General features: G+C 39.9%; 1 protein-coding gene across 6 annotated transcripts in view; it reads left to right on the forward strand.

Annotated features, from left to right (window-relative positions):
* Positions 1 to 4,862: 4,862 nt before the first annotated feature.
* MYBPC1 (myosin binding protein C1) overlaps positions 4,863 to 27,887 on the forward strand; it is a 95,756-nt gene continuing 72,731 nt past the window's right edge. For 4 of the 6 annotated variants that reach the window (XM_049884171.1, XM_049884174.1, XM_049884172.1 and 1 more), the window contains exons 1-3: positions 4,863 to 5,100; positions 24,185 to 24,220; positions 27,712 to 27,753. In XM_049884171.1, the coding sequence (XP_049740128.1) occupies positions 5,076 to 5,100; positions 24,185 to 24,220; positions 27,712 to 27,753 (103 nt within the window). In that variant the 5' untranslated portion in view covers positions 4,863 to 5,075. The remainder of the gene's footprint in view (positions 5,101 to 24,184; positions 24,221 to 27,711; positions 27,754 to 27,887) is intronic. The other 2 variants (XM_049884177.1, XM_049884176.1) reach the window with 2 other exon arrangements.

A 27,887-nucleotide genomic window follows, 5' to 3' on the forward strand; every position in this document is an offset into this window, starting at 1 on the left:
ATCTACTACCTGACTATTTTGCATATTAATGACCTCTGTCAGGCGGTAACCATCACCTTGGTGTGAGGTGAGAGCAACGCTGGCTGTGATATTTAAGGTTACATGTCAGCTTGACTGGGTCATGATTCTCAGTTGTATATGGCAAATCCCAAAGAGTCTACACAAAGCTACAAGGGCTAATAAATGAATTCAACAAAGTTGCAGGGTACAAGTTCAACACACTAAAATCAGTTGTGTTTCTTATACACCAGCAATGAACAATCCGAAAGTGAAATTAAGAAAACAATTCCATTTACAATACCATACAGAAGAATAACATGCCTAGGAATAAACTTAAAACAGTGAAGTAAAAGATTTGTATAAAAGATTGCTGAAAGAAATTTTTAAAAGACCTAAATAAATAGAAAGACATCCCATATTCACGGATTGGAAGATTTAGTATGGTTAAGATGGCAATACTACTACCCAGTGTAATTTCTATCAAAACTCCAGTGGCCTTTTTCTGCAGAAAAGAAAAACCTGTCCTAAAATTCATATGGAATTTCAAGGAACCTAGAGTAGCTAAAACAATCTTGAAAAGGAAGAACAAAATAGGAGGACTCACACTTCCCAATTTCAAAACTTAGTACAAAGTTACAGTAATCAAAACAGTGTGGTATGGTATATTTTAAAAATACCGATATATAAAGTTATAGTAAAAAAAAAAAATAGTATGTGATGTTTATTGCAGTATTTCTCATTGTGGTGAGGCACAGGAGACAATCTGAATAGCCATCAGAAGGGAAGTAGGTAAGAAATTATGGCATGATATTCAGCTATTAAAAAGACTTAGTTAGGACGATATGTATTAATATGGAGGGATGTCTGTGACAGATTAAATGAAAACAGCATGTTGAAGAGTCATGTAAATAATATGATGCCATTTCATAAAAAGTAGACAAAGTGAATATATAAGTTTGTGTGTGTTTGTACATGCATAGAGAAAAGTTAGACCCTAATTCATACCTTGGAAACAGGGTGAGATTGTTGGCGTGCTAATTATACTTCTCTGCAGTCTTCGGCTGATGCAGGAATCATTATTGCTTTTATTTTGAAAGGTGTTCCAGAGATTGGTAATTGCCTATCCAACATCCATTCTTCCCATTTCTCCTCCGTAACAAAACCTCAGTTTTTATCTGAGCGAACTGTCAGTGAAACTGAAAGACTACCTATCCCAGTTTTGTTTGTAGCTGGATATGTCCATGTAACCAAGTTCTTCCTAGGAGGATATATTAGACGTGCTGTGTGACACTTTCAAGAAGGGTCTTTAAAAGAGAGAAGGTGAGTCCTTCTTTGATCTTTTCTGCTGCCTGAAACGTGAATTTAATGACTAAAACACTAGCAGCTGTTTTAGTCCATGAAGTTACCTGGAGAATGGTAGAGAGGAAAAAAGAAGGACCCTGGATTCCCGGACCCGCCATAATGACGTTAGACTACGTGCCTCTGGACTTGCTGTACGTGAGAGAGAAATACTCCTATCTTGATTCGACTGTTGTTATTTTGTGATTTTGTCTTATATGCAGCCAACCGTCATCCTACATAATACAAAAGGAAAAATCCAATAAAGTATTTTGCCACACAAAAAATTTTTTTATTAAAAATAATCCCGTTGACCGTTTCCCCTCCCCTTCCTGAGAGAGGGATGGAAGAAAAGGAAGCCACTTACGTTTGAAATAGATCTATAACATCTGAAAGAAAGCTTTGTGTTTCCAAAACTGTACAGTTCTGAGAAAACTACACATAGACTTATTATTGTAAGTTAAAATTTTACCTCAGCCACCTGGTACACTCTACAACTCTTTATCTTAGAATTTATCCACACTTCCAATTCCTTTCATTACATTTTGTCATTTAAAATCAAGTCCTTTATGACCTAAATGTTCCCAAGGTCATAAAATATTTTCTCCATGGGTTGCAGTATTTCCTGGCACATGTGCACTTCAGTAAAATGATCAGTGGATTAAAAACCCAACAGGGTTTCTGCAATGTGTCAGAAGCCAGTGATGGCACGGCACCTCCTTTGTGGCATGTGTGAAATCTGCCCATCACTCTAAACGTTCTTTTGCCATATGATACTCGGCTCTTACGTCCATTTTGTATGTGGTGTTGAGTGTCCTGGGGATGCTGAAAAACAAAAGATCCTTTTTTGAGGACCTCTGTGTAGAATCACAATGTTCAACCTAGAAGGGGCCTCTTTTTTTTTTTTGGTTTTTTACAAAAGAGGAATCTGAGGCCCAGAAAGACCACCTGACTTTCTCAGGGTAATACAACTAGGTAATGATAGGGCCACAAATAGAAGCCAAGGGTCTGACTTCATGTTTTAGGTTCTTTAATTTGTTTCATCTGTTAATGGACACTCTGGTCTCAGGTTCAGGAAAGTTACTTTTTTTTTCATGCCACATCTTACTTTGTTACAGGATGTGCTGTTTTCTGACTGACATTTAGCTAAGTGTTTTTTTCATGAATTGAATTGTGTGACCCTCCCCCCAAAATGTGTTGGAATCCTAGCCCCTATTCCTGTGGCTGTAAACCCATTTGGGAATAGGGTTTTCTTTATTATGTAAATGAGGTCACATATAGGTATATCGTAAACTTACTTTTGAGCTATAAAAATAGCAGATTATCAAGAAGGGAGAGTGTTGACATGTCATGGGGTTGTTAGCCAATGTCATAATACAATATGTGTACTGTTTAATGAGAAACTAGTTCTGTAAACCTTCATCTAAAGTACAATAAATAAATAATAAATAAAAACGCAACTATAATGAGATACCATCTCACCCCAACAACAACAAAAAAAGAGCAGATGAGGCACAAATGGGGGAAAGGTAGACACCACATGGAGATAGCCAAGGAACTAAGGAACCAAGGGTAGAGAAGCTGAGGCAAGGATTTTCCACCAGAGTTAACAGAGAGCCTCGCCCTAGAGCCGGGGCCCTGGATTCAGGTTTCTAAGCCTCCTAAACTGTAAGAAAATACATTTCTGTTCATTAAAGCCACCCACTTGTGGTATTTCTGTTACAACAGTACTAAAAAAAAAAAAAGCTAAGATAGCCTCTAAGGGCAAAAAAATATTTAAGAAAGCGAAAGGACGTGCTCAGTAGCATTATGTGGTTGAGAAAGAGCTTTCTTTAGAGAAGATGTTCACTGACCTTCTTGACCGCTCCCCCCACCCCCACGCGTACACATAGCTGAAGCGTGATGCTATTGAGTTCCAAGTTGAGTTTCCATCCCTATATGAAAAGTTAGCTTGGCACAGAGTTTGGTAATGCTAAGTCTGACCAGCTGTGCTCTTAGCCACAGGAGAAATTAAATGAGACAGTGTGGCTGGTTCAGTACAAATCAATCAAAGTGTCTTGAAACAAATCTCGAAAATACCCACCAATGAAGGCATGCCAAGAAGTTGTCTTTATATATAAACTAATTTCAGTCTTAGTCTCTGAAATCCTATGCATGTGAATGAAGAAAGGTATCTTTTTTTAGTTTGACACTTTGTAGCTCATATTTCTCTAACAGTTCCATGAGGTTTTTGAGAGAAAGTGGCCAAATCGATACATTCTACCAATATCATAAATTAGATATGTGTGTTAGTGTGTCACCTGAAAACAAAACAATAGCTCCTGGTCCATCTGACTTTCTTTGCCATCCTGCATATTTTTTTTAAGTGCACAATTCAGTGGTTTTTAGCATATTCACAAAGTTGTGCAACCCTCACCCACCACTCTATAATTCCAGAACATTTTCATCTCTCCCAAAAGAAACCCTGTATCCATTAGAGAGGCAGTGTTGGTTCAATGGTAGAATTGTAGCCTTCGCTGTGGGAGAACCAGGTTTGATTCCCAGCCGATGCGCCACAAGTGCAGCCACCACTCCTCTGTCCGTGAAGCCTTTCGTGTTGCTGTGACGCTGAACAGGTTTCAGTGGATCTTTGATATTAAGATGGGCTAGGAAGAAAGGCCTGGCAATCTACTTGCAAAAATCAGCCAATGAAAATCCTGTAGATCACAGTGGTCCGATCCACAACCAATGATGGAGATGGCACAGGGCAAGGCAGCAGTTAGTTCCCTTGCATACAGGGTCGCCGTCAGTCAGGGGCGACTCAAGGAGCTAACAGCAACAACCTATTAGTGATCCCTCCCCATTCCACCTCCTCCCACCACCTGGCAACCACTAATTTGCTTTCTGTCTCTACGGATTTGCTCATTTTGGGCATTTCATACAAACAGAATCCTACATTATGTGGCCTTTTGTGTCTGGCTTCTTTCATTTACCACAATACTTTCGAGGTTCATCCATGTTTGTAGTATGTATCAGTACTTCATTCCCTTTTTTGCCCTGTGCTTTTTTAAAAGAAAGTTTCTTGAAAAAAGGCAAATGATAAGTATTCCTTAACAGGAAATTTTGCTATGCTTGGAGGAGAAAATAAGACAAGATATTCAATGGAAATTTGACTTGGCACTTGACCTATTAATAAAAATACAATTTTTTTTTTTTAACATCCAGTAATTAAGAACTGGTAAAGATGAAAACTAATGGAGCATAAAAATTACCATCTGAATACAGAGAGATTGTTCTTTCTAATGGTTGTGCAAATTAAGATACGTGTTCATCAGCGTGTTATGATTTTAATTTGATTTTCTACTATCCCACCAAATTTTTGCACTCTTGAGCCGGCACATGCATGTGTCAGACAGAAAGAGAAGAGCAAGAAGGAGCACGAGGCTGCGCTGAATTTAGAAAGCTAGAGGTGTCCTCACCACATGAGATGGGCAGGAGATTCCTTCCAGCAGGCGAGAGAGCAGAGTGCAGACAACAGATGGGAGAAAGGTCCTCAGAGCTGTCAAGTTCCAGCATCTTTGCGCTGAAGAAGGGGAGGTGCCAACATGATTGATATTCAGAGGCAGTATAAAAGCTCAGGATTTCTCCCCAACTGCTTGTCACGCTGACCTCCCCCATCTCTTGACTGCTCGTGGGGTTTCTGTCAACTAGTCCTGGAGCCAAGAAAACTCTTTGGAAAATAACATTTTACTGTGGTCATGCCAGAACCCACTAAGAAAGAGGGTAAGACTCACTCATAAACCTTATACTTTTCATTAAAGTGTGTTTATTTTGGTATTTCTTTTAAAACAGATATCCAATTTTTAAAACAGCATGCAAAATAATAGAATCACTTTGATTTAAGGAAAGGATACTTTAGAATAAAAAGAAGAGAGGGAAAAGACATCGAGAATTTAACTAATTGAAAATTATCTGATAAAGTTTATGAAGGAATATTGGCTATAATGATCAAGTTATACTTTTATCATTCAATTGCAAGGGATCCTTAAAGTGTAATTTAAAGATGTTAATTGCCAGTGGTGAAGAGATTACATCTCCAAGCATATTTTCCTAGGCTCAATCATAAATTTTTCACCTTGTATTTGCAAGATGGGCGGGGGGAAGGGGGGCTGGGGAACTTGGAATGCTTTCTTAAATGGTTAACAGATTTGGTCAGGATTTCAAAAAAGAATTGTTATGACAGTATTTCCAGATTTATTATATATTTTTTCCATATACAAATGTAGGTATTTGTTGCTTTTATCAGTGTTTTGGAACTTCCATAGGGATGACATTATTGATTTCTTACACGGAAAGAAAATCAAACACCCTGGTAAAAGAGAATACCTCTGGATATCACAGATAGATTGTATTCTTTCACTAGTTTTATGTAGATAATTCCATAAGGTGTAGACTTTTATAAGTAATTAAAGTGAAAACATAAAATCACTCTTCAGTCAAAAAAAATTTCTTCCAAAAACAAGTTTCATTTTTCTATGAGAAAAAGATTTGATCAATATTTTAAAATTACCAATTAATAACATTATTAATAATAACTAAGTGATAAGTTAGAATTAATAATTGCTAAAATTTACTAATCAGAATAGTTGAATGGTACAGTACCTTGTTTAGTTTTTAATGGAAATGTCTTAAAACAATGCCATTTTATTCATTTTAGCTTTAATTAGTGCATACCGGATATTTTTATTTCTGCAAATAAAACCAAAAAAAGAAGATTATAAAAAATATTAAAAAAAGATTAGCAGGAGGCATAAAAATAGCATTTAGTTTTTTTCCATTTTGCCTTCAATTCTTAAAAATGCCTTTTAACCATTGTTTTTGAGGTACCCTGAAACATATGCCGCACATTGAACCCAAAGTCGAAACACTAACCAAATTATCAAAAGCCTTTTAAATACATTTTCTTTATGTAATTAAGTAACTGGTGTTGACAGGCTGTGGTGATCAGTTTACAGGTTGGCTTTACTTAGTGGCGGAGGGCATTGATGGATGAAGTCTTCCACCCAAAATAACCACACCAAATGCATGCATTAATATGGGGACTTAATCCTGCTGATCAGGCAGCGAGTCCAGCCCCTGCTAAAGGGTCTTATTTGTAATGCAAATGATTTACGTGTGTATTAAGTGTCCTTTTTATTTGATCTGTCACTTGACTAGCCTCTTCAAAGCTTACTTGAGTGGAATACAGTCTATGTTTCCTGGCCTAGAGCAGAATATTGTTGTAATTATCCTGAATTTGGGGGATAAATTTGTGTTTGTTATTTTAAAGGCCAATTGAAACTGCCAGCAATGCTGAAAAATTAATTAATAAGGTAGTAGGCTGTAGAGCCTATAAAGCTAATTAAATTATTCTGATTGCTAGATGCTGGGAAGTTTTACATTTTTTGTCTGACCACTCAATCTGATCCGTTTTACTTTCAGAGAGGGTGAAATTTTAGAGCCAGAAGGAGGAAAATATTTCTTTTCTCCCCCTAATAAATCTGCATGGATACCAAAGTCTCCACAATCCTTTTTTTTGGCTGTAAAAACACTGTTGCTATAAAAATATGTAAGAGTCCCTTCAGCAAGGACATTAATTTTGTGCCCATAGATTCTTTGATTAGTTTAAATTTGGAGTGGAGTAAAAAGAAAATGACAGATATATTTAAAATCCTTTAGAACACACAGGCATTTTGTTTGTTTGTTTCCTTACCAACATAACTGATTCTTAAAAGATCTGTACCTCAAAGCGTTGTCCTGGTGAAATCACTGCATTTTAATATTGTGCACATCAGAATCCTAAGGACTATGGTAATTCATGAATTCGTCTAGTCCTTGCACCTTCTCCTAACCGTGATTTCATTGTCACTGGTGTTGGTTTTGGTCCATGTAAACATCCCTCTCGAAGACAGCCCCAAGTAAAAAACAAGCCACCAAACTAATTCTTCAGAAACATTTCAAACTAGCTGCAGAAACCCTCCCCACAAACGGGTTCACCTAGCTCTAGCAGCTCTTCTTAGCGCTCTTCCTCAGCTGGGAAAACCATGCCAGGAAAGACATAATCATTTGCTGTGAATCTTGATGGTCTGGTGTGGCCCTCCTAGGACCCAGGAGGACCTGGTAACTTTTCAAAAGAGGTTGAGTTTTCAGCACCTGAAGGTGCAAAGAACATTTTGCTCTACTCCCTCCCAACCTACACGAGCCTAGTTCTGGGAGATTCATTGGGGTCTTGGGAGAGTTGGCCCTTCTAAGGAGGAGGAAGAAGGAAGGACAGGTGTAAGTTTGAACATCAAGGAGGAAGGCTAATGGAAGTAATTAGCTGACGGTCCTTATTTAGACCTTTGAACATATTCTGGGTGGCCTGGTGACCTCTTTTGGAGACAGAAAGTATTGTTTTTAAGAAGCAGCCACTTCCATTGCCCTCCTCTTCACCTTCATCAGACGTGTATTTACTGGAGAACTATATTGTTTATATTGTCAGTTCCAGATAAAAGGCCTATCTTATGTTTTAGATTCATGCAGGACCTGAGGCTAGTAAAATTGTTATTTTGATCAAATAATGAGAGAGGATATGGAAGGAAACTTCAGATATGTGGAGATCTCCAAAAATGATACATTAATTTATTCATCAGTTATTAATTGAACTCCTACTACGTGCTAGTTACTGGAGTGTCAGAGATTATACATGACACAGCCTCTGTATTGGAAACCCTTAGAGTCAATAGCCCCTGAGTCCTACTGTGTGGGGCCTGTCAAAAAAATAATTTGAGATAAGGATATCTTTTCCTGTGAAAAATTTTTTTTTGTCAAATGAAAATAGACAATTGCAATAGTTTTTCTTTAGGATAGAATCTCTAATAATGTGTTAGAACAACGTATTAGGAATAAAGTATTTACTATGAAGGGCTTTTAACCCCATAAAAAAATTTTTTTCTCAGAATTTTATCTCTGCCGTAGGTGGTGATTGAAGCCATAAAGCCTGGTTCTTTAATATACTTTAAAAAAAAAAATATTTAGACCATGGTTAACTGTTAGATTCCACAGAACCCAGAAAATTTTTCTTCCCAAACCCAAGTTGAGGCCTTAACATGAATTTAACTTTTTGTTACGTGGTATATCAGGACCTGTTCCATTTTATGTACCATAAAACCAAACCAAACCCATTGCTGTTGAGTCAATTCCTACTCATAGCGACCCTATAGGACGGAGTACAACTGCCCCCATAGGGTTTCCAAGGAGCACTGACCTTTTGGTTAGCAGCTGTAGCTCTTAAGCACTACGCCACCAGGGTTTCCTCATGTACTATACTGAGGGAAAAGGCGAAAGTTCCTTCCTGATGCCTATGTGCCATTCAAGAAAGGGTGGAAGAGTCACTGTAGTTTCGTCTCCCTGTAAAATTCTCTTCTTGAAAACTCAAACATATGGCAAAACATAGGTCCAGTTATGACCAGAAATTTCAAGGGGTCATTCTGATGACTCCTCAAAAAATCAAAAGCATGGTGTTGCTGCTACAGACTGTTTTGCTGTGTTGAAATGCAGCATCTATCTTCTCTCTTGGTCTTGTTCAATAGAAATTTCTGGGAACATAGTAATGGAGAATAATTTTTTTTCAGTCCATGGAGGGTTTTCCCTTTTTCTATCTTTTCCCTTTCCGAACCATGGAGCTTTTAACATCTTTTAAACTTCTGCTAAGCCCAAAGCCTAGCTGAATGTAGAGCGGTATTCATCACCCCTTGCCTATTTCTAAGCATAGCTCAAGGCTTAGTCATCACCAGAAAAGGAGCCCCAGAGATGGGAAGCTTCTCTCTCCTATTCACTTGTCGACCTTCAATTTTTACTTGCCTGAGACTAGATGGCCTATTTCAAATACCAAAATAAATTTGCCTTTGGAAAAGTTTACTTATATATGTTATTGTTAGGTACCGCTGAGTCGGTTCCAACTCCTGTGCAATAGAACGAAACACTGCCCAGTACTGTGCCATTCTCACAGTCATTGCTACTTTTGAACCCATTGTTGCAGCCACTGTGTCAAACCATTTGTTGAGGGTCTTCCTCTTTTTCACTGACCTTTTACTTTAGCCAAGCATGATGTCCTTCCCCAGGAACTGGGTCATCCTGGTAATATGTCCAAAGAATGTGAGATGAAGCTTCGCTATTTTTGCTTCTAAGGAGCATTCTCACTGTACTTCTCCCAAGACAGATTTGTTCGTTCTTCTGGCAGTCCATGGAATATTCAATATTCTTCACCAACAACGTAATTCAAAGATATGAGTTTTTCTTCAGTCTTCCTTATTCATTGTTCAGTTTTCATATGCATATAAGGCAATTGAAAATACCATGGCTTGGGTCAGAGCCCTGGTGGCTCAGTTGGTTAAGAGCTTGGCTGCTAACCAAAAGATCAGCAGCTCAAATATACCAGCTGCTTCTTGAAAACCCTATGAGGCAGCTCTACTCTGTCCTATAGGGTCTCTATGAGTCTAAATTGACTTGATGGCAGTGACTTCTTTTTTTGTTTTTTGGTCAGGCACGCCTTAGTCCTCAAAGTGACATCTTTGCTTCTTAACACCCTAAAGAGGTCTTTTGCTGCAGATTTGCCCAATGCAATACATCATTTGATTTCTTGACTGCTCCTTCCATGAGTGTTGATATTACTTTTATCTCAAATTGGGAAAAAAATAATAATAATTTGTAGGGAGCTAGGGAGAAGAACTGGGGATGAGGGTGGAGGGTTGTATTTTATCCAGGGAAACTATTTTCCACATAACTTCAAGTGGTTCTTAGGCCAAGTTGAGGATTTGGGTGAAGAATGAAGAAGGTATATGAATGAATACCAAGGTATTTTCTCTGATAAAATGTTATGACACTGTCCTGGAGATTTATGAGATAGGTTTGGGCTATCTGTCGTGAAAAGGAATACTCTAGGCCAAAAGCACACTAGAGAGGCTTAGTACTTGGCAGAATCCTTCTTTTCAGTTGCCTGCTTTTATGACTGTCCATGCTGCACCTGTTAGGAAGATAAATAAAGGGCTGGCCAATTCTTTCCTCTCAAGCATCCTAAATATACCACTATAAAAATTTTTAAAAAAAAACTTTGGGAAAACAGGTTGTATTCTTACTTTTCTTCCAATAAGGCCAAAGAAGTCTACTTGTTCTCAGGCCCCTCCAAGAGCAGTGCAGCCAGGGTAAGAGATTGGTGAAAATGATCTAAAGCAGAGGTGAGGTTTGCTGGCTGGCCTTCAGGAAAGGGAGAAGTGAAACCCTTATAATCCTTTATTCTTTCAATGGTTCATTTTACTTTGGCCATGACACATGACATTTACACACTTTATTTTAGGCTCCTCCTGAGCACACAATTCACTGGGAATCGCCTATCTAGGCTGAAGTCACTTTAAAAAAAAACAAAACGAAAACCTTCGGCACAAAAAATAAATCAATGAGCCCTTTAAACACTTGAGTGACTATGAAACAATGTTTTTGTGATACTTTTATGAACAAATACATCCTTGTTTTAAAGTTTAGAGAGCCGTGGGAGAAGGTTGTCTTGAGAGAAAGCTATTGCTCTTGTTTTCACAGCCCCAGAAAGCATTTTTGTTACTTTTGCTTAAATTTTTTATGATTATCTTAATTCAGTTTTATTTTTAGGCTTTTCAGTGGCTACACTGAAAGGAATTTTAATTATTTTTAATAATTACTATTTTTATCCACTCTCCTCCCTAATGAGTCTTTGAAACCTATATTAAGAGACACAAAATACTTCCTGGCAGCCAATTACTTTTGTGGTAATTCTAGACTCCATCTCTAGACGTACTTGGGTATGTTAGATGATAAAAAAAAAAAGAAAGAAAGAAAAAACAAAACAAAAAAACAGGATTAAACTGCAAGCAATCAGAAATGAGTTGAAAAATTTTAATTTCATGTGTACCTCAGGGAAGGTGGCCATGACCTCTATCTTTGTTTTTATTTCACGTCAGTTCTGATGGAAGCAGATGTCTTTTGTGGAATCCTTGGTTTGTACAGAGTATTGCAGCCTGGGGAAACTCAGGAAATGTACAGAAAGGCAGTTACTGAATCACAGTTTTTCTGAGTTAGTTTAGTCATGAAGTAGCAGTTACTTGAAAACTCTGGTGGTGCAGTGGTTAGGAGCCTAGCTGCTAATCAAAGTCGGTAGTTTGAATCCACCACTGCTCCTTGGAAACCCTATGGGGCAGTTCCACTCTGTCCCGTAGGGTCACTGTGAGTGAGAATTGACTCGATGGCAGTGGGTTTGGTTTTAGCAGTTATTTTATTCAAGAGCAGTTTCCTAAAATTTGAGGCATTGTGGTTAAGGAAGATGAAACAGTGAAAAAGAAGACTTTAATTTGCTACCTCATAACCAGAGAGAAGAGGGCTTCTGTCCCCACAGCTTTTTACAAGGACCAAACGAAAAATATCGAACCCATGGCCATCTTGAGTAGATTCCCGCTCAGGGCGAGCCCGTGTGCTGCAGAGGAGAACCACGTTCCCTAGGGATTTCAAGGCTGTGACCTTTTGGAAGTAGATCTTCAGGCCTTTCTTCTGAAGCACGTCTGGTTGGGTTCAAACCGACAACCTTTCAGTTAGTAGCCAAGCACGTAACCATTTGTACCATCCAGGGACTCCTTTTATGAGAACCAAAAATCAAACCAAACTCATTGCCATTGTGTCGATTTTGACTCAGGGCAACCCCATGTGCTTCAGCGTAGAGCTGCGCTCCACAGGGTTTTCTTGGCTGTAAATCTTATGGAAGCAGATCGCCAGGTCTTTGTTCTGTGGTGCTACAGGGTGGATTTGAACTGGTAACCTTTTGGTTGATGGCTGAGAGCAAACCATTTGCATTACCAGGGACCTTTACAAGGACAGGGCCCAACAAATTGAGGTGATGATACTGTCTTTTTGCACCAAGTTTGCTTTGTGTGGATAGGCCAATTTTAACTTACAAAGAATATGCTTGTTTTGAACAGCCACGTGTAGGCAACAAGCCTAATTTCAGGATGTTCCCATCCATGGGGCACATTATTTATTGGCTTTCATATGCATTTCAAGATTAAAGTTCTGGATTCCATCAGATGGGGGGATGAAGTCATCGAATCATGTGCTAATTTTTTCTCTAAAATGCGTTCAGAGCCCTGGTGGCACAGTGATTGAGAGCTCAGCTGCTAACTGAAAGGCCCACAGTTCGAACCCACCAGCAGTTCCAAGGGAGAAAGCTGTGTCAATCTGCTTCCATAAATATTAAACCAAACCAAATTCATTGCCGTCAAGTCAATTCTGAACTGCCCCATAGGATTTCCAAGGAGCAGCTGGTGAATTCGAACTGCCAACTTTTTGGTTAGCAGCCAAGCTCTTAACCACTGCACCAGGGCTTTTTCATAAAGATTACAGCCTTGGAAACCCTGCGGGGCAGTCCTCCTCTGCCCTGCAGGTTCGCTATGGGTTAGAATTGACTCCACAGCAATGGGTTTTGTTTCAGGTTTTATAGTCCAGGACTTCTGTTGCAGTCCCACTGAAATGTGTCATGTCCAACTAGTGGGTCTCTGCTTTCGAATGGGCAAGGATGATGGTTGTTTCTTCACCAACTGGTGGGTCTCTGCTTTCAAACGAGCAAGGATGATGGTTGTTTCTTCACTGTCCCAATGTGGGGCCTGGTTTTTCTCACTGAGACCAAAACACAGTTGTACATGTAACTATATCCCCCACCAAGGGTTACAAGGCTGCGTTTGTGGGACATTCAAATTTCTCTTCTCACCATGGGGATCTGGCAGGTGGGGTCTCCCTGGGGCCTGAATTTTTCTTCAATAACCGTAAGAACTCTCCCTGACCACATATGGATGCAGTGAGAGATTCAAGGGCTGCTGCGTTAACTGCTGTGGAATTTTATTTTTATGACCCCCACCTGGCATCAGGCCTCTCCTTCCTCTATTTTTAAAAAGTCACCCAGTGTGAGGCCCAGCCAGGCTTGGGGCAAGACCTTTAGGAGACTTATCCTATAACCACAGAGAAGAGTGAGGGGATTGCAGTTCAGCTCAGGAGCAGACCCCAGGAAAGGCACGACTAATGGGGCCCGCAATGAAAATCACTTTTGCAATAATTTCCCTTTGGCCTGGGGGAAGTCTTTAATCTCCTTCAATTTGAGTAACGCTTTTCCTGCACCACCACCCCCATCTAATTGAAATTTAAATTTACCCGAATTTCCTAATTCAAAACATGATAGCGATAAGAGGAGTGATCAGATCTTAGCAAAAAATCTTGTTTTCATCCTTGTTAACAGCGAGATGCGACTTATTGCTAAGTAATAATGACCATATTTTAATTCTCTTCCTATGTGGAGTGGCATCTTGCATTGAAAGCTTGCATTATTAGAAGAACGTAAGAACAAATAGACTAGGAGAGGGGGAAAAAATTCTGTGACTTCAGGGAGATTCCATTGAGCTGAGTAATGAGTTATCCAACATGTATATAATGGCTGCACAATTAGACACTATCTAGTCATATAACAGAGCATAGGCCCTGCCAGTATTTGGCCACAGTCAGCAAATATGGATTCAATGGATTGAATCATTCTGAATAGCTGGATTTTCCAGACAGCTAAGGGTTAACTTAGTTCTTTAGCCACTGAACCTTATTATTGCAATCAGTCTGAATGGAAATGTCTCTCAAATGCCGTATGTTATTCCTTGCTTTTGTAAGCAAAATACAGTCAACATAATTTAACTTTGTCTTCAGTTAGAACCGTTATGTTATTGTGCCACATGATATCCTGAGACCTGAAATGGTTTGTTCTTAGGTTAAATGGGCTCTTAGTGACTTGTATTTTGAATTTTGTCCAATTTGTCATAGCAAAAAAAATAATATTTTTATTTTTTATTTTTTGCCTGTTTCAGCCCTTGCTAGAAGACTGTTGTCTTCTTTTGTTACTCTTGTCAGTCACTATCTGAAGCTGCCCACCGCCCTCTCTCTCCTTTCTTGTTTCCTATCTACTCCAGGCCTGGTCGTTATTTTGGCTTGACAGGGACAGGGCTAAGGTGAAACCAGAGAGGTGCCTAGGGCCAACATTTAAAGAGGCACTATCTCACAGGGTTGTGCAAGTGCAGGGCCGGCCCCCGACAGTGAGTGCCTCCTTAAATGTTGTGCCCCAGTGGTGTCACTAGCTTCACTCTAGTCTGACCCCTGGGCTGAGTGAAGGTTGAAGGGAGACTCTGATGTGTAAAGCCTGTGAACTTTAGTGCTTGGAACTTAAGACTTATCTATTTTCTCTTCAGAGGCCCTTTTAATTTGCTTGGCTCTGTCTGTTATCAGAGCTTGATGATGAGGTTGCTAGAGAGCTGAGTTCTACATAGAAGAGGTGGTAGTAGAAAACATTGCCCTTTGCGTCTGTTATTGTGAGCATAGAACAAGTTAATGCCCCTCAAACCAATTTATGGTTTTCATCTTGACTACTTCTTTCATTTTATCAATCAACGTTGCATATTTTTGCCAAATGAGGCGTATGGCACGTTGTTGTTGTTTGGTGCTGTCGAGTCAGCTCCGACTCGTAACGACCCTGTGTACAGCAGAATGAAACACTGACCAGTCCTGTGCTATGCACACAATGTTGTTACACTTGAGCCCATTGTTGCAGCCACTGTGTCAATCCATCTCATCGAGGGTCTTCCTCTTTTTTACTGATCCTCTGCTTTACCAAGCGTGAGGTCCTTCTCCAGGGACTGGTCTCTCCTGATCACGTGTCAAAAGTATGGGAGATGGAGTCTCGCCATCCTTGCTTCTAAGGAGCATTCTGGCTGTACTTCTTCCAAGACAGACATGAGTTTATTTAGGAAAAAAAAAAATGACACACACACAATTTTTAAGAAGATTTTAACAAATTCTAAGCCAGGAGCTCTCAAATTTTTTAGTCTCTTCTCAGATCCACATGCACTCCTACTAATTATTGAAGACCCTGAAGAGTATTTGTCTATGTGGGTTATGTCTATCAAAATATATACTGTATTAGAAATTAAAATTTTAAAACAAGAGAATGCACAAGCACACTTTCTAATGGCTGTAGAAAGCAGAACCATGTTAAAAAGGAAAAAAATGTCTTAGTATTACTATGAAAATAGTTTTGGCCTCATGGACTCCCTAATAGGGTCTCAGGGACTCTTGGCAATCCCAGACCATAATCTCTAGTATAAATCAATTTATAAATTGAGAACCACTATTATAAATCAATTTTAAAATTGCCTCTAAAAAATATGTAATTTCCTTAAATCCCAAGATACAAAATATAAGAATATAACTGTGAAAATATTAAATTAAATGTTAATTTATCATTTATGAATAAACGATATGACCAATAAAAATGCACTGTCTTTTGTGTTTGTAGGTTTTTTTGGTGACACAATTAAAATAATTAACAGCCAAGTGTTATGAACATCCCTATGCAAACAAGATTTTGTACTAAAATAGTTTTCATCATGCCACTGGGAGAGGCATTTGAGGTCCAGGCTGGAGTACGTACACAGTGTCAGACCCCACTATCAACAGAGGATACACCTGATGGTATTTATTACAAATGTAATCTGAAAAGGAAGATAATTTTCTATGGTATCCAACCAAAAACCAAACCGAACCATTGTTATCAAGTTGATTCTAACTCATGGAGATCCCATGATTTACAGAGTAGAACTGCTCCATAGGGTTTTCTTAACTGTAATCTTTATGGAAAGGAGCCCTGGTGGCGGAACGGTTAAGTGCTTGGCTTTTAACTGAAAAGCTGGCAATTCAAACTCACCCAACGGTTCTGTGAGAGAAAGGCCTGGTGATCTGCTCCCGAAAAGATTACAGCCAAGAAAACCCTATGAGGCACTTCTACTCAGTCACATGGGGTTGCTGTGAGTTCAAATTGACTCAACAGCACCAAACAACAACACCACAATCTTTATGGAAGCAGATCACTGGCCTTTCTTCCATGGCACTGCTGGGTGGGTTTGAACCGCCAACTCTTAAGTTAGTAGTTGAGTGCAAACCATTTTAGCCACCTAGGGACCTATGTTATAGCACTAAAAATGACAAAACAGGAGCTGGTCAGGTACAGCCTTAATCATCATGACATTTCCAATACATAAAGCATTCACGTATTTTATTTCAAGCCTAGAATCTGACTCTGAGAATACAAATAATAATTAAGAGTAATGTAATTTTCTCCTATACCCCAAATTACCAAAGGATGGTTTTAGAACATTTCTTTTTCAAATAAAAAAAAAATTTTGACAAAAATCCACACACAAAAAAACCTATAATCCTACCACTCAATGATGGCAACTGTAATTATGTTCTTCCTGTCTTTTCGATGCCTATATAATATATTTGTTTAATCTAATTATATGCTTTCCATAAATTAAATTGTACCTGAGGGCCCAAGAAATGTTTTATTTTGAGTAGGTCGAACAATGTACCATTTGAGACGGTCAGCCCATGGGAAGAAGAGAGCTGGGTGGTTTACATCATTTTTAGTGTACAGATACAGTAAAACCTGTCAGAGAAGGGAAACTCAAATATTTTCCACTTATAGAGAGCAATAGAAAAGTGGTAAGACTGGACCCTGTCAAAGGCAGAGAACTTGTGAGAACGGGAAAAACAAGGCAGTCCCATCGAGCTCCAGCTCTCACAGGTTTCACTGTACATACAGAAGCAGCAAGAGAGGCAGGTTAATGTTTCTTTAAAAAAAAAAAAAAAATTTCCCTCCAAGTTGCTAATCATGAAACCCTTGATCACTGAAAATAGAAATGGACTCCACTGGAGAGAGCCAAACCTTTTATGGCGTTTACTGGGTTCTAAGTCTTTCAGCGGCAGCAGTAGCTCAAAGGCTGTCTATTTCCTAGCTGCCACCAGTGCCCGTCAGTTAGGATGCCCTGGCACACGCTGTGCAGGCGTGCCATTGGTGGCATACCTGTGCTGCTTACAGTAGGTGGTCATAGGAAAAATCTACCATAAATAGACCGAACCCTTTGAAAGCGTCTCAGTGTTGCAGAAGGAGAGAAAGTCTATATCTGTAATTGGACAAGATCAAAGAGAACCCGTCCTTGCCTAAGGAGGAAGGAGCTAGTGTTAGCCACTGGTTCAGAATTCAGTTAATTTTTATTCTACCTGTGGAAATATTTTCTTGGGCTTATTTTCTCAAAGAGTGTCTAAATTCTTCTTTTTATTCAAAAAAGTTTAAGAATGGCAACACAAATTCCTGCTTCTTTAGGGCATCCTTCTGGTATGTCTTGTAGCAGAGACGAGAGGGGTCGAGATTGTCATTGTTGTTAATTGCTATCGAGTCGATTCTGAACTCATGGTGACTCCACGTGTGCAGAGTAGAACCGTTCCATAGGGTTTTCAAGGCTGTGACCTTTCAGAAGCAGATTGACAGATCGACAGGCCTGTCTTCTGAAGCACTTCTGGGTACGTTTGAGCTGTCAGCCTTTAGGCTAGCTAGGTGAATGTTTAACCATTGTGCAACCCAGGCAAATCTAGAGGTTGAGGAAGAGAACTAAAAGCCACCTTTATTCACCTGGCAGAAGAGTCCCACAGGATTCCCCATGGCTTTTGTGTATATATGTGTGTGTGTGTGTGTGTGTGTGTGTGTGTGGTAAGTATATATACCATTGGAGCCCTGGCGGAACACTGGTTAAAAGCACAGGTGCTAACCAAAATGTCAGTAGTTCAAATCCACCAGCTGCTCCTTGGAAACCCTATTCTACTGGAATTGTTCTACTCTGTCCTATAGGGTCGCTATGAGTCAGAATCGACTCAATGGCAAAGATTTTGGTTTGGTTTGGTATATAGAATTATATATAATAAAACATTTGCCATTCCAACATTTTTTACTGTGCAATTCAATGGCAATAATTACATTTGTCATGTACAACTATCACCACTATCCATTTCCAGATTTTGCCATCACTCTTATCAAAAACTCAGTGCCCCCTAAGCAGTGACTCTCTCTTTCCCCATCCCTCGCACTCCTGGTAACCACTAATAGACCTCAGTCTCTATACATTTGCCTATTCCAGGTATTTCATATAAGTGGGATCATACAGTATTTGTCCTTTAAATAAGTAAAAGTATAGCAAGACTTTACCTCAATAAATACCCATTTGTTTGCTTAAGATTTAGGGACCTTACCAAGGGCAGCTGCCTCCTGACAATAATAACAAGACTCTTACAGTTAACAACAGTCTGGATAGGTGAACGAAGGTTGTTATTTGCTGAGGAAGTGGTGAGACAGGTACCTTGACTTGAGTTGCTTCTCTCCTTTTCCACTCCAGATTTTTAAAAGCAGGCGGGGGGTGTGGGTGGGATTCCTTAGAAAGGCAAGGAATATATCGTTACTGAGAGCCAAAACCCTAGCCCTAATTGCTCTCTTGCTTTTGCTAAGAAACGGAAGACAAGTGTTGACAGTAAGAAGAGATCTAAGTGATGGAGTTTGGGCAGAAGCCTCAGAGCATTCAGCCAGCGGGAGGGTCACTAGTGGAAGACATAGCGTTCCCTGTGGGTAACACAGACCAAGAGAGCTGCCCATGCAGTGCCAGGGGACAGCTCTTGATTTCTTGGCAACCAGGAGAAGGGGCTTTTGTGCGGGTAAGAACCGGCTGCCAGTCAACTATATTTATGGAGCACCTGCTGTGTGGAATCTTCAATGGAGGAGGAAAAAGGGGTCTTGTCCTTAAGAAGCTTGTGATCAAAGAGAGAACAGTCTTCATCTACTGTAAACCTTTTAGCATTCGCAACCACCTTTGAAATGGGAGAAGAACCAGTGATAATTTAGGGCATGGTCTAAGTCTGTTACTCAAACTGTGGTTGGTGGACCAGCAGCATCCGTGTCACCTGGGAGCCTGTTAGAGATGCAGAATCTTGCATCCCCAGTCCCCAGCCTAGACCTCCAGGGTCAGATTCTCCAGTTTAACCAGATCCCTAGATAATTCACACACACATTGGATTTTGAGAAACATTTAGAGGGTCCACAGAGGTAGTGAATCTTGAACTTTTGAGAGAGCAGAGGAACCTGGTTCAGTGACTAAGCTGTTATAGGATAGGGCAGTCCATTTACCCATGAGCTTCTTAAACACAAGGCTCTTGTCTTAGCCACTTTTATAACCCCACCCCCTTGTTAAATTCATAATGGGAGCTCACCTGGATATGATCCCTGTTCAGTGGCATTGTGGGAATTGCTGTCAGTGAATTACTGTTATAGAGGTACCACTGAGTTTTTGAGGAAATGCCAATATTTCCTAAAGGAGTGAGCAAAGTTGGGCATGGAAGAACCTAGTCAGAGACCAAGGTATGAGTTAAAGAAAGATGCATGAGCATTTCCTGAGACTCACCCTGTGATGGCTGGTTTTCCATCTACGTCATATTCTGCTTGGCCTTAATCACTCCTGCTTCCCCATCTTGCCTAGAAGTCTTTGTTTCAAATGGCCTGAAACTGCTGGAAGTTCATTTTCTCATATTCTTTCCATCCCGCCATAAGTTCATTACTTATCAACTTATCTACCTATCTATCTACATTGTACAAACCTTATAATGCTATATGCATTTTATTGAAATCAATTGCTATTACCTCTTAAAGGAGGGGTATGAGTAGCCTGTCTCCTCTCTCCAGTCTCCAGATGCTTTCCTCAGTTCCCACCCAAATTCTAAATATGTTCAAATGCAGCCTATGGTTCTAGAAATAAGACAAATAACTTAGCAGGCAGCCCTGTGGAAAGATATAAGTGCCATTGTCACAGGAGTGTCAGGAGAAAAATTATGATAATCATGATAACAACCACAAACACGTGAGATGTACATAGTGTTTACCATTTCCCAGCCCTTGTTAACTTATTCATTCCTGCCAACAGCTCCTGAGGTAGGCACTGTTATCTCCATTTCATAGATGAGTAAACTGAGGTACACCCACTCCTATAGACAGGGCAACATCCATATGAAGCTATATGTCTTTGAGAATAAGACCAATCAATTCAGTGTGAAAAATGCAGTAACATCTCTGAAAAGTCAACCAGCCCACTTCTTTTGCCTCAGTTGCTGTGAGAGGTGAGAAGGGTCATACATCCCGGGCTTTGAGTCAGGCAGAGCCTGGCCCCACCCATTATGGGCTGTGGGACCTTTTAGGGCTTCAGTTCCCAACTGCAAAATAGGGATAATTATGGTGCTGACTTCATAGAGTTGTAAGGAGTACTAGAATTAATGTATACTAGGTCCTGGAGTGAGGTCACCATGAGTCGGAGCCAACTCAACAGCAGCTAACAACAAGAAGTCCTGGCATGCAGTTGGTGCCAATACATGGTTGTTATCATTTATTTATTCCTTCACTGTCTCTTAGTAATGGAGTTTCTGGACAAGCATGCATTTCCCTGTATCCATTTCCTGCAACCATCCTAAAAATATACCAGCGTTAATGACCTATAATTGTCCTGTAGTTCTGACCATCTGATGCAGTTGGCTGTTGAAGACCAACATTCTGTGGGTTTGTTTGAAGCTGAATTAAGCCCTTTAAGTTCTTTTGGTGAGATTCTGTGCCTATTGCATAGAACATTGGGACTACAGACACAATGGAAATGATGAATTCTCATTCAGGGCACATTTACAGATGTACAAGCTTTCAAGATGATTCTCTTTTATTTGGCTAGAATTCACTCTTGGCCTTGCTTCCAAAATAGGATTTTAAGCAACCACAGGTACCCTTGTAAAATGGGCCTTTGTTTACAAACGATGAGAAACTGCAGGCAATTTGTAGTTCATTAACAATCACCAACGAAGTCCTTCTTAATGCTTTTTTTAATCAATTCAACATGCATCCCATGTGTTTTCAGCAATAAAATGAAATACCAGGAAAAAGATGGTCAAAGGACAACAATGGTAATAGTTATAGCGGTTATTAAAGTTCGCTGGCCTCATGCCAGGAACTGTGCTGTGCATTTCACATAAAGTTAGCACCCTAGGACAGCATTTTTCTAAAAATTATTTCTATTTCACAGATGAGAAAATCGAGGCTGATATAGATTACGGTACTGCCCAAGATTACACAACTGATAAGGTGTAGAGTCAGGACTCAAACCCAGGTCTGAATCACCTACAAAAAAAAAAAGCAAGAGATTCTATTAGGGAGAAGAACATTGCTCTTCTCCGTGGCAGAAAGGTCAGAAGGTGAACAGAGAAACAAGCTTTAGAACAGAGGGTCCACTGGGGCATAACAAGAGGAGAGGGAAAGGCAATGCCCACCAACCATGACTTTGACTGCTAACCTGAAGAGTGGACCAAACAGTTGGCGTGGAGTGAATTCCGACTCATGGAGACCCCATAGGTGTTAGGGACTACTGTGCTCCATAGCATTTTCAGTAGCTGATTTTTCAGAAGTAGATCATCAGGGCTTTCTTCCAAGGTACCTATAGTTGGACTGGAACCTCCAACCTTTTCGGTTAGCAGCCAAGTGCATTAGCCCTTTGCACCATCAAGTACTCCAACCTGAAATATGTAGACATAACCAAGTAAGTAACAGGGACCCTCTCAGATAGAATGATGGATGAAACACAGTTGTGAGATAAATAATTTCTACAGCTCTGGAAAGTAAAACCAGAAGGCAGAGAAACTTGTCCATAGAGATAGCTAGACAGAGACCCTCAGTCACAGACTCTCAGGCATCTCATGACAATGGCCCAGTTCAAAAGTAATGTGTCAAAGAAACCGACTTCTGGCTCGCAGTATTCTGATATCCATGTGCTGCAATGCAACACCTCACCCAAAGCCAAGAGATTTCCATTACTGCGTCCAGACCTCTGAAAATAAAGTGCGTCGACTGTAAGTTTCATCTTCTGATGGACACCAGCACCAATGATCCTCTTCATAACGTGGCGAAGACACAAAAACATCTCTGTCGATGCCATCTAAGGGGTAGCTGTGCTTTCACTGTGTCTGCGAATTACAGCAGTCCCCGCCAGGCTCCCTTCTGCCTGTCTGTAATGCTGTTTTTCTTCCTTACTTAAAAACTATATACTTATCTATGGTGATCTGCATGAAATGTTTTTTTTTTTTTCTTTTTAAACAACTTGGAGTTTATACCTGGCATTAAAAAAATAAAATGAGTGATAGGAAAAGGCATAGATACATGCTGAGCTCTGCCTCACTCATTTCTTATTTTCTATTGTGGTGTAATTTTTGTATATTTTGGAAGTAAGACCAGGGATGAATTCTCGTCAGACTCAAATAGGCCATGGAGCCTAGATGTAGTAATGACTCTTCAGCTAAACTGCTTGTGGTAAGGCATTGTCCTTCCCACTTGGAAACAGTCACCTGTGGAAGAAATGTGGAAAATCCTAAATAGTAACAAAGATAAGGATCCCACAATGTGCCAGTAATACAAAACTTCCATGTCTTTGATATTTTATTTAATGATCAAGTGGAAAATACTTTTAAAGTCAATCTCTTTCATTAACTGCCTCTTCGTGCCCTGGAGTAGAAGTATCTGGTACACCACCAGTTACCATCAAGTAGACGCCGACTCATGGCGATCCCATGTGTGTTAGAGCAGAACTGTGCTCCATAAAGTTTTCAATGGCTGATTTTTTGGAAGTAGATTGCTAGGCCTTTCTTCCAAGGTGCCTCTGGGTGGACTCCAACCTCCAACTTTTCAGTTAACAGCGGAGTACATTAACCATTTGTACCACTCTGGGACTCCAGCTGGTGCACAAGTCACCAGTTCCTGTCTTGGCATCGATAGGGATTCACTCGGAACTATGTGGGCAAATCCTATGCTCTTTGGTCATGAGTATGCTATTAGCTACTTGGAAAGATGTGTATTTTCTTTAACAGACGTCACAGCCACACTATTCTAGAGTACTGCACATCCAAAGTCAGGTACGCATCATTAGAATTACACTGAAATTCAATAAAGCCATGAAACCAAAGCTTTGAAAATTTTGGATAAGTTTAGGCGGACATCTATTCCAGGCATATGCACTTTAGGACTATGAGAGGGGGTTGATTCTATTTCCCAGTGAACAGCAGCTTGCCTTATAATAAAGCACCACAAAGCCAGAAGACACTGGACTCATTAGCACTGTGAAAGCACCTCTTATGAGGGTAGGGCAATGCGGAGACCCTGCAGACTCTTTGCTCTCTAGAGTAGGAGGGTTCATTCGCTGAACAATAATCCCACCCTAGACTCCACGGAATGTGTTTTAACCGTGTCTCATTGCATTCTCACCCTAACCTGATAAATACAGGTAGATGACATTGGATCATTTTCCTGAGGAGGGAAACAGGCTCCAAAACCAACAAACCAAACCCAGTGTCGCCGAGTCGATTCCGACTCATAGCGACCCTATAGGACAGAGTAGAACTGCCCCATAGGGTTTCCAAGGAGTGCCTGGTGGATTCGAACTGCCAACCCTTTGGTTAGCAGCTGTAGCACTTAACCACTACGCCACCAGGCTTTCCATAAACAGGCTCAGCGCCATTAAATGTCCTGCTGCTGCCTAAGGAGATAACTAAGTGGCAAGAACAGGATTGGATCCTCATTTTACCCAAGCTTTTTCCATCACTATATCACTTCCTAGAAATCTGTATAATGCCATTTAGGTCCTCACCGCAGTTTATCTTGAGCCTCTTGATGCCACGTGGTTGGTTCTTTTCCTGCTCTAGTGCCCTTGGGGGTAAAAAAAAAAAAAAATTGGGGGAGTAGACACGGGTAAAATGAGAACCTGAGGTTGAGAGCTGCTTGGGGCTGTGGAAAGTAACTTTTTTCTGTGATAAGTGAGCCTAACAATTCCATTTCATTTTTCGTTTCTAGAAAATGAAGTGCCAGCCCCAGCCCTGCCCCCAGAACGTAAGTAAAGACACTGCCTCACATGTTTGGGCTGCAAATACAAAGCATCCATCCCAGCATTACTTGGCTTCCACTGAAGCTTTAAGCCAACTCCTACTGAGAGGAGAAGTTGAATGATGATAGTTGTGAGTAGGTTTATAATAATAATAATGCATTGTGTTTATATAACTCTTTCAGGTGATCTCATTTGGATGACACTTTATATGTGAAAACTATGTGATTAAGTCTTATAAAACCCTTCAAGTTATACAGAAAGTTGTTGTTATACCCGTGTTTTACAGTTGTGAAGGCTGAGCCTCCAGGAGGCTGAAAGATTTGCAAGGCTTTTTCACATATAGCGAAGGGCAAACAAAGCCCATGTCTTTCTTGTGAGAATGGGGAGCAAGTCCCACCTCAGTCCTGGAAGGTCAGTCCCTCTCTGACTCATACTCTGTCCCATCAAACACATCCGGGAAACTCTTTAGGGAGTTTCTAGGAAGTTTTGATGATCTCTGAGGTTCAGCATTGGGAATAGTTTCTTGAGTCTTTGGTACCCCATTGTCCACCAGATGGCAACAGCCAAAAAACTAGGAAAGAAGAGATTCAGTGAAATCCTTAGCAAGTAGAGGCAAGTACCTAAGGACACATAGTAGGTGAAGTCTGCTTTTACATCCACACAGACCTAAGGGAGAGAACAGGATTGGAAGAATGACAAGTGCAAGGGAACTGTTAAACTTCACTTGGCCCTTCAGAATCATCTGCCTGCCCCAGCCAAATGGCCCCTAAGAGGGAAGCAACCAAAATCATGTGTATTTTCCCATGAAGACACCAAAGCACCCCTTCTCTTCATTCTTCCTCCTTGATCAGGATGAGAAACTGGTGTCTCTTCAAGAATTATTCAGTGAGTTTACCATGCACACAACCCTGTTCTAACCCTTCAGAAGGATACACAGCTATCTACCATCAGGTAGACAGATAAGCTTAATGACAGTTAAGACACAGACAAACATACTTTACGAGGTATAGTTGGGGACTCTAAATAAAAACACTTTCCCTGTTCTCAGTTTGCCTACAGCCAAGTAGAAAATAAAACACAGCCTGGGGAAAAAATTTTTTTTTAATGCAGTCACTGCATTAAAATGTTAGGCAATACTCTATGAACCCTCTCAAGGCTGTGTGTGATTCAATGCTGGTTGCTTTCATTGACAATGTGGTATGAAGTCAGAGGGTGGGAGGTCACTGCAGGCTGGAGTAGCCTGTGTGAAAGAAAGCAGGGGTTGAATAAGGTCTCTGTTTCTGGTCATTTTTTTTTTTTTTAGCAGGAAAAAAGATTAGGGGGCTAGGGCAAAATTAGGGGATTCTAAATCTCTTCCACTCTGGAGATCATTCTTTAGGATGGCAATTTTAAAAATCTAACTACTGATAGAAGCCCCTTTGTCAGTTAATGATACTAGATTCACACACTCCAAAACCTTAAATAGTGTAGAAGAACATTGCTATGTGTCAGAATGAATGAAACAGGTTCAGTGCCGTCTGAGTTTAAATGGCAGCTCAAGTTTAGTTTTCCTTAGGTCAGATCTTAAAACCAGTGTAGATGTGTGACATTCTTCTGAGGATCTTCTTCTTCCTTGGTATGTTTTTTCTTTGTGCATACAGATTTATTTTTGCCAAAATTGAGTACACTGAGGACCTACAGACTGTTACAGGCAAAAACTTTGCCTTCCGTTCTTTGGACCAGTTGCTATCGCTGGACCACTATAAAGTTTCCTTTATTATGCCGTATTTCATATTCATTGCACAATATTGACCACCTACAGTCATTGGAAACTCTATGGAATATAATTTCTACTCTGAAACACGTGGGGTCGCCATGAGTCAGAAGCCACTCAACAGCAACTGGGTTGATTTTGGTTTATTGTTAAAATAAGTCTCCTTTCTAAGCTCTGCTAAAATTGTACTTCTTATGTAACTAAGATTCAGATCTATTCATCAGTCAAAAAAAAAGAAACAATACAAGAATTCAGAATTAAATCCATTTTTTCTTACATATACCACAAGCCAAACACCATTTACAGATGTCTAGAGTAATATAATTCTGAACAGGGAAAACTGTAAATTAGATAAGCTTGTTTGATAAAATCTGATCTTATTTTCTCATATTTCATTTATTACTACTGAACCCAACCATCGAGTCACTTCTGACTCATAGCAACCCTATGTACAACAGAACACACCGCTGCCTGGTCCTGGGCCATCCTCACAATTATTTCTATTTTTGAGCCCATTGTTGGAGCCGCTGTGTCAGTCCATCTCATTGAAGGTCTTCCTCTTTTTTGCTAACCCTGTACTTTACCAAGCATGATGTCCTTTCCCAGGGATGGTCCCTCCTGATAATATGTCCAAAGTATGTGAGACAAAGCCTGGTCATCCTCACTTCTAAGGAGCATTCTAGCTGTACTTCCTCCAAGACAGATTTGTTCCTTCTTCTGGCAGTCCATGGTATATTCAATATTCTTCACCAGCACGATAATTCAAAGGCATCAATTCTTCTTCAATCTTCCTTACTCATTGTCTAACTTTCACATGCATATGAGGCAATTGAAAATACCATGGCTCGGGTTAGGTGCACTTTAGTCCTCAAGGTGACATTTTTGCTTTTTAACACTTTAAAGAGATCTTTTGCAGAATATTTGCCCAATGCAATGTCTTTTTTTTTTTTTAATTTTTTATTGTACTTTAGATGAAGGTTTACATAACAAACTAGTTTCTCATTAAACAGTCAGTCCACACATTATTCTATGACATTGGTTAACAACCCCACGACATGTCAACACTCTTCCTTCGAGTCTTTTGATTTCTTGACTGCTGCTTTCATGGGCATTGATTGTGGATCCAAGTAAAATGAAATCCTGGACAACATCAACATTTCCTCTGCTTATCATGATGTTGCTTATTGGTCCAGCTGTGAGGATTTTTGTTTTCTTTATTTTAAGGCAACCCAGCCTAGAAAATTAATATATAATACACCAAAACATTTTCTTTGAAACTGTATATACTGTACAGTTACATATTTTATACCCTAGCTCCTTACTATAATATTATTTAGAAGTGCAAACTATGGGAACCACTACATAGGTGGAACTTCCTTAGAAAGTCCCTTGTAGGGATTTAAAATGAAGTGACCCAGATTTTATACTGAATTCCACTTCAGCAGTTTATAACATGGTTCCACTATACCTAAGTGTATTTCAGTAAAGTCTGTATTGCATGTTTCTATGTATACTACTTTTTCCAAAATGATCATATTTATTAATTGCTTTTTTAAAAGTTTGATATGGCTCTAAGTTAGGATTCTAAAATTCATATTTCAGAAACAGCATAGTAACTGAGTATGTAGCATCATATATGATTTGTTGTCATTAATTTCCTCCATCTCTGCTCCCCACAACTGCTCACTGCATAATAAAATGCTTTAAGACACTTTCAAAAATGTACTTGTACTTTCCACACAGAACCAAAAAAAGAGAAGGAGGCCGGAACCGGACCAGTAAAAGGTGAGTTGGAGGGAGGGAGGGAGAGTGAGGCTGAATTCAACCAAATTAGAAGCAGTAAGAGGTCAGCAAGGATTGCTATGGGACCTCCATGGAATTTCTGCCTTGTCTTCCACCAGCATGATTTCGAGTTCTTG

The sequence above is a fragment of the Elephas maximus genome, chromosome 4 (genome assembly GCF_024166365.1).
Source record: "Elephas maximus indicus isolate mEleMax1 chromosome 4, mEleMax1 primary haplotype, whole genome shotgun sequence".
Classification (NCBI taxonomy): Eukaryota; Metazoa; Chordata; class Mammalia; order Proboscidea; family Elephantidae; genus Elephas; species Elephas maximus.